Source organism: Pseudorca crassidens, chromosome 17 (assembly GCF_039906515.1).
Source record: "Pseudorca crassidens isolate mPseCra1 chromosome 17, mPseCra1.hap1, whole genome shotgun sequence".
Classification (NCBI taxonomy): domain Eukaryota; kingdom Metazoa; phylum Chordata; class Mammalia; order Artiodactyla; family Delphinidae; genus Pseudorca; species Pseudorca crassidens.
In genome coordinates this window covers 7,157,529-7,169,695 of record NC_090312.1, presented here as the reverse complement: position 1 = coordinate 7,169,695, position 12,167 = coordinate 7,157,529, and the positions used below count along the sequence as shown (strand labels likewise).

General features: G+C 51.2%; 1 protein-coding gene across 4 annotated transcripts in view; it reads left to right on the top strand.

Moving 5' to 3' along the window:
* The window catches only part of KHDRBS3 (KH RNA binding domain containing, signal transduction associated 3), a 200,581-nt gene extending 190,196 nt beyond the window's left edge, over positions 1-10,385 (top strand). The window contains exons 9-11 of one of the 4 annotated variants that reach the window (XM_067712841.1): positions 7,925-7,967; positions 8,485-8,614; positions 10,371-10,385. In XM_067712841.1, the coding sequence (XP_067568942.1) occupies positions 7,925-7,967; positions 8,485-8,501 (60 nt within the window). In that variant the 3' untranslated portion in view covers positions 8,502-8,614; positions 10,371-10,385. Of the gene's footprint in view, positions 1-7,924; positions 7,968-8,484; positions 10,347-10,370 lie in introns of those variants that run through there. The other 3 variants (XM_067712840.1, XM_067712844.1, XM_067712831.1) reach the window with 3 other exon arrangements.
* The last annotated feature ends 1,782 nt before the right edge of the window (positions 10,386-12,167 follow it).

Here is a 12,167-nt window from a genome sequence, read left to right as displayed (position 1 = left end):
CCCTCTGGCTGCCTCCCTGCCCCCCTGATCCCGAGGATGCTCTGGCTGGGACAGAGCGGAAAACCCAAGGGCCTCCAGGTGGCCCAGTAGCGATGCCACTGCTCCCTTCCACCCAGACTTTCAGTCCCAAGGTTCCTTCTGCAAATGGGAATGCAGGCCCCCTCAGATGTGGTATTTTTGATGTTCTCATGTATAGATGCATTAAAAGGAAAGCTGCTTTTCATACTTCGTCTACTCTCCTGTACAGTCTCGGCTTCATTTCCAATTCCCTACCCGAGTGTCCTCATTTCCTCCTTGATGGATTGCTTGATTCCATCCTGACCGACTTGCTGCTGAAGGAAAGCTCTTCAGGGCCGGGTTTTCTTTTTTTTCTTTTTCAATCTTAGAAGTAGCTGGGGAATCTTGGTAGGGTTCAGTGAAGGTGGGATTCACAGCCTGGGATTTGTTTTCAGACCCTACACAGCATCCTGCCCCCGCCTGGTTTGGGGCTGACTGTGGACACTTTAAAAGAAAACTCAGGGGGCTTCCTTGGTGGTGCAGTGGTTGGGAATCCGCCTGCCAATGCAGGGGACACGGGTTCGAGCCCTGGTCTGGGAAGATCCCACATGCCCCGGAGCAACTAAGCCCGTGTGCCACAACTACTGAGCCTGCTCTCTAGAGCCCATGCTCCACACCAAGAGAAGTCATCGCAGTGAGAAGCCCACACACCGCAACAAAGAGTAACCCCCTCTCACCACAACTAGAGAAAGCCCACGCACAGCAACGAAGACCCAATGCAGCCAAAAATAAATTAAATAAATACATTTTTTTAAAAAAAGAAAAGCATTAAATATATATATATATAGATCTTAAAAAGAAAACTCAGGGATAGGACAAACGGTTACTGGGTGCTACGTCCTATGGCCATTGTCTCTGCTCTGATAAATCCATTTGCTTTCTTCTGGAGAGAAATGGTTATTATTGACTTGGCTGTTCCCCATTTTTGCCTTGACGTCTAGGTTGCTCAGGCTGCCATTCTTCCATTTATAGACACATCTTCCTTTTACAGACCAGAGACAGCTTAAGGATGCTGTCAAGAACCCGGGTCCTTTCCTTCTTTCTACTCTGTCTTCTTAGTGCGTTTTGAAGTCCTCCATGTCACAGGATTTCTGACCTCCTCACATAGCCAAATAAAAAATCAAGACTAGGGGCTTCCCTGGTGGCGCAGTGGTTGGGAGTCCGCCTGCCGATGCAGGGGACGCGGGTTTGTGCCCCGGTCCGGGAAGATCCCACATGCCGCGGAGCGGCTGGGCCCGTGAGCCATGGCCGCTGAGCCTGCGCATCCGGAACCTGTGCTCCGCAACGGGAGAGGCCACAACAGTGAGAGGCCCGCGTACCGCGGAAAAAAAAAAAAAAAAAATCAAGATTAGAGAAGACAGGGCTGAGGCTTTCTATTTGTGCATCTGTATCTTATCAGAGAGAAATGTTCCTCGGAAGCCTCAACAGGTTTGCCCTCCACTCTCACTGGCTGGCATTGATCACATGACCACTCTTAGTGGCAAGGGAGCCTGGGAACTTGAGAACCTGCCTTTGGAACCTCTGTCATTGAGAGGCAGGTTTTGCTGGTCAAGAAGGAGGGAGAGAAAGGTAGCTATTGGATTCAAGTAGCTTCCTGTGCCCAGCGCTCGCGGGCCAACCCCCCTTCCACCCATCGTGGGAAAGGCTCTCCAAGGAAGTACACTTGATGGGGCCACTGGCTGGGGATGGGTGAGCGCTCCTCCCTGCCTTGGTTCCCTCTCTTCCCTCTCGCTAGAGTGCGAGCCACATGATTGCCTCCCCAGGGTTGAGATCATCGCATGCAGTAGGTGCTCAATAAACGTTGATGAAATGAACAAGACCGGGGCTGAAAATCACAGCTATCTGGGAAAAACCCTGTTAGCATCAAACATTGCCAGGAAAATGCCTTTTGAAACAGACTTTGTTCTGGGGAGAAATTTGCCATAAGGTCCAGTTCAGATAACCAGACCAAGGGAGTAGCTGGGGATTTGGGACTTTATCAAATCTTCCCTGGAACCCGTGGAAATAGGGGATTGGTGGGGTGCAGGTGCAGCTGGGGAGAGTGGAGGGGCTTCCCACTTTAGAGCATGAGGAAGTGTGTCAACCTTGGGGATCTGGGTGTAATTTCTGTGATGTGGTGGGAAACGTACAAGCTGGGGTTCACATTTGGCTCCTTACCCACCTGTGCAAGCCTGGAAGAGACACTTACCCTCTCTGATCTTAGTGCTTGTCAGTCAACAGAAACAGGGGATAATAGCAGCCTGCCTTTCCTGGCTATTTCAGAATCTACAGGAGGGAGCTCTAGAATAATTACCATGTCCTGGGATCTTTCAATAAATGTTAGTGACAATAATAACCAGGAATATTAATACTCGCTATTATTGTTCTTAAAAGCCAATTTGCATTTACTGTGTGTTCAATGAATTATTCTGGCTGGTTTAATTTCCTTTTGATACTCAGAAGCACAGGAAAGTCCCTACCGCAGACAAGAAGGCTCCCTCAATGAACTCTGTACGTTGAAGAGTCAATAAGGGCAGGGAACGGGCATTTTTTTGCCTCACGTTTTTATGATCTCATCATCTGCTCCGGTTTTTAGATGGGAACATGTGATTGTCAATTAAGAATCTGAAAAAGAGTTCCCTTTGTTAAACACACACACACACACACACACACACACACACACACACACACACACACCCACCCATAAGCACCGTATTTCATGCTGTATCAGAGCTGCTGCCGGCTATCTGGAATTTACTGCCTTGGGTTGCAGCAGAGAAAACTTGCAGCTGGATTAATACCCCCTTCTCTGGCAGTAAATCCATTTCACACATGTGGCCATATTTCCGCCCAAGTGACAGGGAGCAACGGCCGCTGTTTGTAGTCACCGTAGGACACCGGGATAACTTCCAAGGCATTCGGGACCTCCTCTGTGAATAGCGTAGGACTTGCAGCATTTTCCTGGGGGGAGGGGGGAGGCACTTTAGAAAGCTTGGCCCGGTCACTCCGAAGACGGGAAAGCTGACGCTGGGGCCTCTTTAAGCACACCTCGTCTCTCCATCCGGCCAATCCCTTACCGTGGCTCTGAGGACACACAGGACCGTCCAGTGAGCCTCCTGGGGCCGCTCTCCTCTTTGCTTCCATACTCCGGGAGCTCTGGACTTCTCGTGGCCTCATACACACGCTTCCTCTGTCTGGCCTGTCTTCATACTCTGAGAGGCATCTTCTAGGTTAGACCCCTGTTGTGTGCTCTCATCACCCAGAACGTCTCAGGCAAGGCCCTCACATGGACGTAATTAATCGTCGCATAATCAGTCACTTAATGTTTAATGACTGCTCTCCCCATTAGTGTCTTCCTTATGGAGACACTAACCTCCCTGAGGACGAGCGCCCCCCAGTCCCTTGCCCTGAGCATCGGTGTATCTTTGTGGAAGGAGTGAATGAATGATAGCTGAATGAATGAATGAAAGGGCCAGATGTGGGGACACACAACAGTAGCGTCTGGGGGATGGTAAGTAGCTCGCTGTATTTGGAGTGGAAGGTTCTAGGGGCGCATGGAGGGAGGGGAGCTGCGGGAGAGGCAGCTGGGAGAGCTAAGAACATTGTCTTTCAGGGTCTTGTGAAGGTGCCCTTGACGCCGGGGTGAGGTGGCACGGTTGGGGTGTGGGTTACAACACGGCTTCTCACGCCTTATTGTACGTGAGAATCCCCGGGGGATAGTGTGACCGTTCAGACGGTGTCCTGTAGGTCCACAGTGGGGCCTGAGGTTCTGTGCTTGTAACAAGCACCGAGGACCACAGCTCTAGAATCATCCCTCCTGGCAGCTGGTGGAGGATGGCCCGGAGAGCAAGGAAGGGGGATGCAGGGACACCAGTGAGGAGGTGATGGAGATGGTCCAGGACCAAAGAGATGAGGGTCAGATGGAGGCAGAGCTGTGGGGATGGAAGGAGGGGCTGAGCGCTGACGCTTGGAGGGCAGGCCAGCAGGACTCAGTGGCCATCAGGAGGAAAAGGGAGTTGCTCAGTGTGTCAGTGTCCGCGTTGCTGGTTGTATCAGTGTCTGAGTTGCCGGTTCTTGCATTTTTAAAATTTTATTTTATATTGGAGTACAGCCGATTAACAACGCCATGATAGTTTCAGGTGCACAGTGAAGCAGCTCAGCCATACATATCCATGTATCCATTCTCCCCCAGATTCCCCTGCCATCCAGGCTGCCACACAACATTGAGCAGAGTTCCCTGTGCTCTACAGTAGGTCCTTGTTGGTTATCCATTTTAAATACAGCAGCAGTGTGCTCATGTCAATCCCAAACTCCCCAACTATCCCTTTCCCCCCCCTTCCCCCTACCTCGGTAACCATAAGTTCGTTCTCAGTCTGTTTCTATTTTGTAAATAAGTTCATTTGTATAATTTCTTTTTAGATTCCGCATGCAAGCGATATCATAGCTATTTCTGTGTCTGACTTACTTCACTCAGTATGACGATCTCTAGGTCCATCCTCGTTACTGCAGACGGCATTATTTCATTCTTTTTTATGGCTGAGTAATATTCCATTGTATATATACAACACATCTTCTTCACCATTCTTAAAAATTAGTGTTTAGTGGCATTGACATCACTTTTCAGTGCTTGTGATTAATTTTAAAATGGAAAGAACTAAAAAAAATTAATAAAATGGAAAGAACTCCATTATGTTGAAAATAGTGGAGTATAAATCCATGCAGATGCTCTCCACACCCCAGCCCTGGGGGCTCACACAAGGTCCAAGACCCCAGCTGTGGGACTGGAACCCTGACCCTGAACACAGCTCCCTTGTTTGGGACCCAGGCCTCCCAGACCTCTCTCCTCTTGGCCTCTATGCTGTCTGTTGGTCCTCGCCCCCTACGCCCTGTTTTAAGGAGATGGGCCAGCCAGGGGGAGCAGACAGTGAGTCCTGTCTCCTCCGTCAGCCTGCAGCTCAGGCCCTTCTGGAGTCCTCTCTGGCCCAGGGTGGCCCAGATGCTCAGCCCCCCTTACCCCCCAGCATGATGTTGGCTATCTGGGCAGAAGCCGCCTGTGGCAGAGTCAACTGGTCCCCTAGCCATGTCTATTCTGCTCTTCCTCACTGCCAACAAAATAAGAAAACTCTCATTTTGTTAGAGGGAGCCCTGACCTGCTGAGAGGTTACCTTGCTCACCGCCCCCTGCAGACGAGTTTGTCCATGGGACTGAGTTCAACCAATGGACAGGCTTCTAGAAGTGCTCCTTGCATTCCCCATTTCCCTTCCTGCTACCTGGAATGAGGATGTAGTGGCCGGAACCCCGCAGCCATGTTGTATGGAGCAAATAAGCGATTTGTGACCCCCCCACCAGCTGCAGTGCTGTCCCCTTATTTTTTGACATCACTAGCTGCTCATGTGGGTCTCTTACATTCAGTCTTGGCAACTTGATGTTTTTCTGGGGCTTTTTTCCACGAGAGAATCTCATTTCTCTCTCCACAGGATCCTTGGCTGGTTCTGAACCTGCACGAGAAACTTTGGGCCTCTCAATTCCCTGCTCTCCCTTTGCTCTGGGAACACCCAGCCCCAGTTCTCCCCGTGGCCCACAGATGGTTGCCTCCTGTCTCCACTGGCAGAAGGAGCAGGCCCAGGTGTGCCAGGCATGGTGCTAAAGTTCTCACCTATTTTGGGCCAATCATTAAACTGCTCCTAGGGATAAGAAATAGTTGCATTTCTTTACTGGTGGGAAAGTGGCCTCCAGGAGATTATATAACTTCCCCAGTGTCCTTCATTTGTTCACTCAGTAATTATTTGCACCAAAAACTGTATTTTAAAGAAAAATTTTTTTGTTTATGGCTGCGTTGGGTCTTCGTTGCTGTGCGCAGGCTTTCTGTAGTTGCGGCGAGCAGGGGCTACTCTTTGTTGCAGTGCGCGGGCTTCTCACTGCGGTGGCCTCTCGTTGCAGAGCACGGGCTCCAGGCGCAAGGGCTTCAGTAGTTGCAGCGTGTGGCTCAGTAGTTGTGGTGCACGGGTTTAGTTGCTCCGGCATATGGGAGCTTCCCGGACCAGGGCTCGAACCTGCATCCCCTGCATTTGCAGGCGGATTCTTAACCACTGTGCCACCAGGGAAGCCCCCTGTTTTAATTGTGGATGGTACCCACAACATGCCACTTTCTGAGATAGAGGAGACGCAGAGACACAGGCTCGGTCATGCCATGTCTAAGTTAGGACACCCAAGGGGAAGGCCAAGTGTGCCTCTGGGCACGGGGGTCACCCGGCAAAGCCATGATGGCATCATGAGTGGAGCCCAGCTCTTCTCTGCCTGATGAGGCCTTTGGAATCAGGTGGGACCCCAGGGGAGACAAGAGAGAGAAGGAGAGAAGAAAACCTTCTCAGGCAGGTCTGGCTCAATTTGAAAATAAATAACCAGTTTCCTAAGGGGAAAATGGCAAAAACTTTTCAACCACCTAAAATAAAAGATCTCAATCTAATTCTGTATCCTCCTGAGAGCTGCGGTGACGGCCTCGTCAGAGAGTCAGTGACCACACTGTCCGACTTGAAGAGTTTTCTGTTCTTATTTCAGAAAATGAAGGTGCCTCGGGCACCGTGAGTTTGGCGTGTGGAGCTGGGGCTGTTTCTATCGACCTCCCTGTGCCTTGATGGCCCGGCATTGATTGGAGCTATCGATCTCTTGGTTTCAAATAACTGACACGGTTTCCAATGGGTCCAGATAATTAAGACTTCTCAAAGGGCGACCAAAAACTTGCAATGCAGTGTGGGCAGCCCACGCTGGTGGACGTGCAAGCAAAAGCTGGACCTGGCGTTCGTCTGATCCTCGCTAATGGAGCCTTAGAAAAATCATCTTGCCTGCCTGACCGATCTTCCCCAAGTTATCAAGTGACCGAGGGGAGTGATTTTCATTTCCTGGAAAACGCCTGGGGCTGGCGCACAGCACTGGGGAGTGTGGTCTGTTTCTCAGATTCATCCCTCGGTCACTCACAGGGGTCAGGTTGTGGAACTCCTAGGGGGTCCCTTGTAAGAGGTCTTTCTGCTTCGAGTCCCTCTCTCCTCTAAGGCAGCCTTCTCTCTGTAACCAGCATGATCTTCCTGGGGCCTTTATTCCTCTTTCACACCTCCGTTGTGTTCAGAATGAACTGGAGTCCAGGCTCCCGTGGAGATTGGGCCCAGTTCTTTGCACCCGCGCATTCTACATCCGCACCCCCTGCCCAGAACCATGTGGATGCAGAGTGTATATCATTACACCTTGACTCTGGGCTTGCCTGTGTGAATTTCTTTAGCCAATGGGATGCTAGTGAGTGCATCTCAGATAGAGGCTTGAAATGTGCTTGCGTGGTTGGACTTGCCTCTTTAGGTTGTGATCTGCAGAGAAGAGCGTGCCCTGGGTGGCTGCAGGTCCGGGGGGAGGAGAGACATGTGGCGGAGCTGAGCACAGGGTACATCGGCTAAACACGCAGCACCGTAGGCCACGCTGCAGGACTGAGCAGTGTGAGAAGGTGACTGTTGCTGTAAGCCACAGAGTTTAGGGAGTGCTTGTTACACAGCACTGTGTAACAATAGCTGAGAGGTAATGACCCCATTGCAATATGGTTATTTATGAGTTTGTTTCCCTTCTAAGACAGATATTGAAGGCAAGGACCATACTCTTCCTCACCCCGAATACAGCCCAGGGTCTGCTATACAACGGAGCTCAGAATTTGCTTGTAGAACTGAAATAACCATGTGACAGGCAAACCAAGAAAGGAGAAATACCTTGGGGAGGGGTGCATTGTTTATACAACAGGTGTAACAATTACAAACGTATTTATTGAGCACTAGCTGTGTGCCTCGTAGTGTTCTAATGTTTTTAAATCTATTTTCTCATTCAACCATCATTACCCTTGTTTGCTTTTCAGGCGAGGAAGCTGAGGCTCAGTGAAGTTACGGGGTTTGCCTGCGGTGAGTGACCACTAGGCGAAGGAAGGCCCATGCCTTCCGGCTCCTAGCTGAGCATCCCTCCTTTCGTGTGTACAGTAAGGACTGGCCTGCCCCACCTGCTGGGACAGAATCTTCCCAGTAAATGCTCTAGCTCACCAACTAGAACAGGGTGGAACCAGGATTCGAGCTGGTTTCTTTGTTTTCAAAATCCTGCCGAGTTGGGGGTGGGCGCAGAATGAGGGGGAGCGGTCCCTGAGGAGAGGAAGTGCAGAGTGCAGTGCTCTGAGGGGCTGTGCTGGGTGGGGCAGGGGACGTGGAGGGGGCAGGGCGCTGACCGGGAGGCGCTCCCTTGGGCCTGGGTTGGGGAGATCTTGGTGAGCAGCTGGGTTTTATTCTGTCTCCTCTTGGTAAAGTCTCTGCCCCTGAATGTGCAGGAGTTAAACACAACCCTCATTGTCAGCTTGCTGTTCTTTGGATCTGCTCTGTCCTGAGGGGCCTGGCTGCCAGGCTGACCTGACTTCCTGGTCTTTGATCACAGCCCCTGGAAACAGCTGAGATCCATCTTCGTTTATGAATCTGCCTCCCAGGATCTGTTTGGTTCATCCGTGGGCGCCCAGAGCCCAGCGCACGCCCATCACAACAGCGGACAGTCACCGAGTACATGCGGGGTATCTACCAGCACCCTCCCTGCCCCCCGCTTAACTCACTTAAGCCTCAAGGAGCTATCAATCCCACTTTACAGAGAAGGAAACTGAGTCGTGGAGGTAACTGTCAAGGTCATGCACTTGGTAGGTGTTGGGGCCAGGATTTAGCCCCAGGCAGTGTGACCACAGGGCCCAAGCTCTTAACCACCAAGCCATGCTTGTCAGATGAATACAGGATCCCTCTCCCCTTTCCCCTCTCCTGTCCTCACCTTCCCTTCCTCCTTCCCTCCCCTCCCTTCCCCTTGGGTACTCAGCTCCCTACAGGAGGCCTTTTTGTGAACCAGCAAAGGTGCCCTTCTGTTGGGCAGGTGCACCTCTCACCACATGGTGCATGGCTTGGGCAGTGGGGACTGGGGCCTGGGTTTCAGTTCTCTTCAAACTTTCCTTCAGGGCACAACACTGCCCCACCTCCCTCTGCTGTTATCGACTGCTGACCCTCTGGTTTGGTGTCTCATGCGTGGCTATCTTCCAACCTCGCCCCCAGATGGCTGTTGCTGACATCTGTTATTGCCCCCATCCATGGTGGCGTGGTGGGCAGGGAGGACCCACAACTTTCTCCCCAGTCCCAGAATCCAGGCTGCAGTACAAGGGTGGCCCTAGCTGGGGACAGCAGGGAATGGGGCGAGGAAGGCTTTATGTTGAGATTCTACACCATTTAGTTTGGAAAAAAGATCACACTTGCTTTTAAGTTTCAGACGTCATCTTCGAGTCAGACAATTAAACTGAACTCCTGACCAGCCCTTCTGCTAAACCTTTTTGAGAATTAACAAAGGTTGCCTGTTGCTCAAGCCTTCTCACTGCCCTTTGCTGAGAGTGTCCCAAACTGTGATAACAAAAACAGCATCCCTAGAGCCTAGAGCTGTGCAGTGCACAACCTGTGCAACTGTGTATGGCAGCTCTGACCCTGACGAGTTGCAATGTTTTTGAACCTTGTTATCTTCACCCATAAAGTGGGGTTTTATAGTCCCGAGAGAAATTGGTTAAGTATTAACTGATATATTATTATTGCTGTTATGACTTCAATTCTGATAAAAATGATTAAGATGCTGATGAAGACACTGGTATTTATAGAGGATTTATGCTTTTCCAGTGGGGTTCCTTCCAAATTTTCTAACTGCTTTGGTACAGTCACAAAGCAATCATTATTATCTGCATTTGACAGGTCAGAAAATCGACCCATGCATTATTTCATGATTTAGGATGAGGCCATCAGGAAAACCAAAAGTACCATATCAACTGGCAGAGTTCTCACTCAGCTTCTTCATTCCACATCTGGCTTCCTGAAGTCGTGGGGATGGTGGTGATGGGGACAGTGGTGGTAGTGATGTGTGTTCTTGTTCAAAATGTGCTTTTGTTGGAAAGCCTTATTAAATTGCCTTCTGTCACTGTTCCAGATTTATTGCTTTAATTTATTTTGGCTTTTTATACACAGGAGCTGCATTTTCCTTTGTTCTACCTCATTTTCAACCTGCCTGTAGGGTATAAAAATATTTATATTTTTATATTTCACCCTCTATAATTTTCTTCTCTGGTGACCGATGTTAAGAAAATGATTTACTTTGGACTTGTGGGTCAGCAGAATGTGAAGCCATCTGTATCTGTAGTACTCACATGTTTACAGATAAAAAAACACATGGACATGAGACTAGACTACTGAAGACCCCTGGAATCCTGACTGACGAGGCACGATTTTCAGGAGAATCTCTCTCTTCTTACCTAGACGATCGTCATCTCGTTCTAGATCACCCAGCATGGCAGAATTCTCCCTCCACACCCACCCCCGCCCCCCGCCCCCCAGTGCAATGCCCACTCCCCAGGTGGGTCTCCGGGCCTCTGCAGAGCCCTCTGGTCACGGGGTGGTGGTGGTGGTGGTGGTGGTGGTGGTGTGTGGGTGTGTGTGTGTTTGTGTGTGTGTGTGTGTGTGTGTGTGTGTGTCAAGTCTGGACTCTGCCCTTCCTCCCGGCTCCGCGGGGGCTGCCCATGAATTGACTACACCATCTCAGAAAGAGCGGATATGGTACTCAGCACAACGTGCCACCCGTAACTTTTATAAAACACACAGGTACTAATTTTATGTGGGGAAGCCACTGGGGGAAGGAGAAAGGTAAAATAAGGAGGGAAGGGAAGGTGGCAGGGAGGGAGGAAGGCAGACCAGAGCCTGAGGATCTGAGCTTTGAGAGACAAAAATCACGAATTCCTGTTCTTCCCTTCCTTGTAATCTTCTCTGCAGGAATGTGGACCCATGCCCCCTCCCTCACCAGCCCATCTCCTGTCCCCTCCCCCAGCCATCCTTGCATTGCGTCCCGTGATCCTCCCGGGCCGGTCCCGCTGGCCCCTTCCTCAGGCGCGTCTTGTCTGCCCCCAGCTGGACGGGTCTCCCTGTCTCCCGCTTTTGCCTTTAGAGCACCTACAGCGACACATCTGGGGCCCACGTCACATCCTCCTTGCCCTCCCCCACCTCCCTCCGCCAGCCTGGGCGTCAGTTCACAGAACTCAGGTGGGTCTCGGTGCACGGCGCTGAGTCCAGGGCTGGGGTCTCGGTCTCTCTCCTCAAGGGCTCCCCCAAGAGCAGCCACATTGGAGAAGTGGGATCGAGTTCATAGCGGGGGGCACCCTGGAGCTGCGGACAGTGCTCCGGTCTCCCTCCCACCGCGTCTCTCCGGCTGACCTTCCAGGAGGGTTTCTGCCTACTTCTCAGGGGTCCCAGGAGCACTGGCCCCTGCTCGTCTGCACTGACCTCCCAGAGGCATCCCTGTGTGTGTCCTCTCCTCCTTTCTTTCCCTGCCTGCCCACCCTCCCTCCTTCTGCTTCCTGGGATCACATCCCAAATAAAGTCTGTGCACCCGAGGCCTAGTCTCAGCTCTACTTTTGGGGAAATCAAAAGACAGCACTATTCTCATGGTATGATTTTACACGTAGGGGCTGCCTTGTCAAATGCATGTTTGTTTCATGAGTCCATGAGCTCCTTGGGGGCTCCGTGGGTCTGCTTTGCCCATCACCGTATCCTGAACATAGTCCTGAACATAGTCGGTGCTCAATAAATCCATATAACATTCCAGACTCTCCACTTGGTGATGAATTTCCTCCCAGTGGACTGGGTTCTTTCTGCAAGAGGAAGCTTGGTCTAAATTTTCCGGCTACTCCCTACCAGGGACTGACTGGGCCACGAGCAGACCCACACAGCTTGGAGCAAGGTAGTCTGTGTCTCATGGCCACCCCTGCACCTCAGTGAGAGAGGAGGTCTATGCTTGGACACAGGCAGCCCTGCCCCTGAGAGCACCCACCGTCTTCACATCTGGTATCTACCACCTTGGCCGAGTTCAGACTGAATCACCTCCAAGGAGAAGCCTCCTTGACTCCAAGAGTTCGTGACCTGCAGGGAGCCAGAAAGGAGGGCTGGAGTGGTGTGGTTTCTTTTGTTTTGGCTGCATTGGGTCTTCATTGCTGCACGCAGGCTTTCTCTAATTGTGGCGAGTAGGGGCTACTCTTCGTTGCGGTGTGTGGACTTCTCATTGCA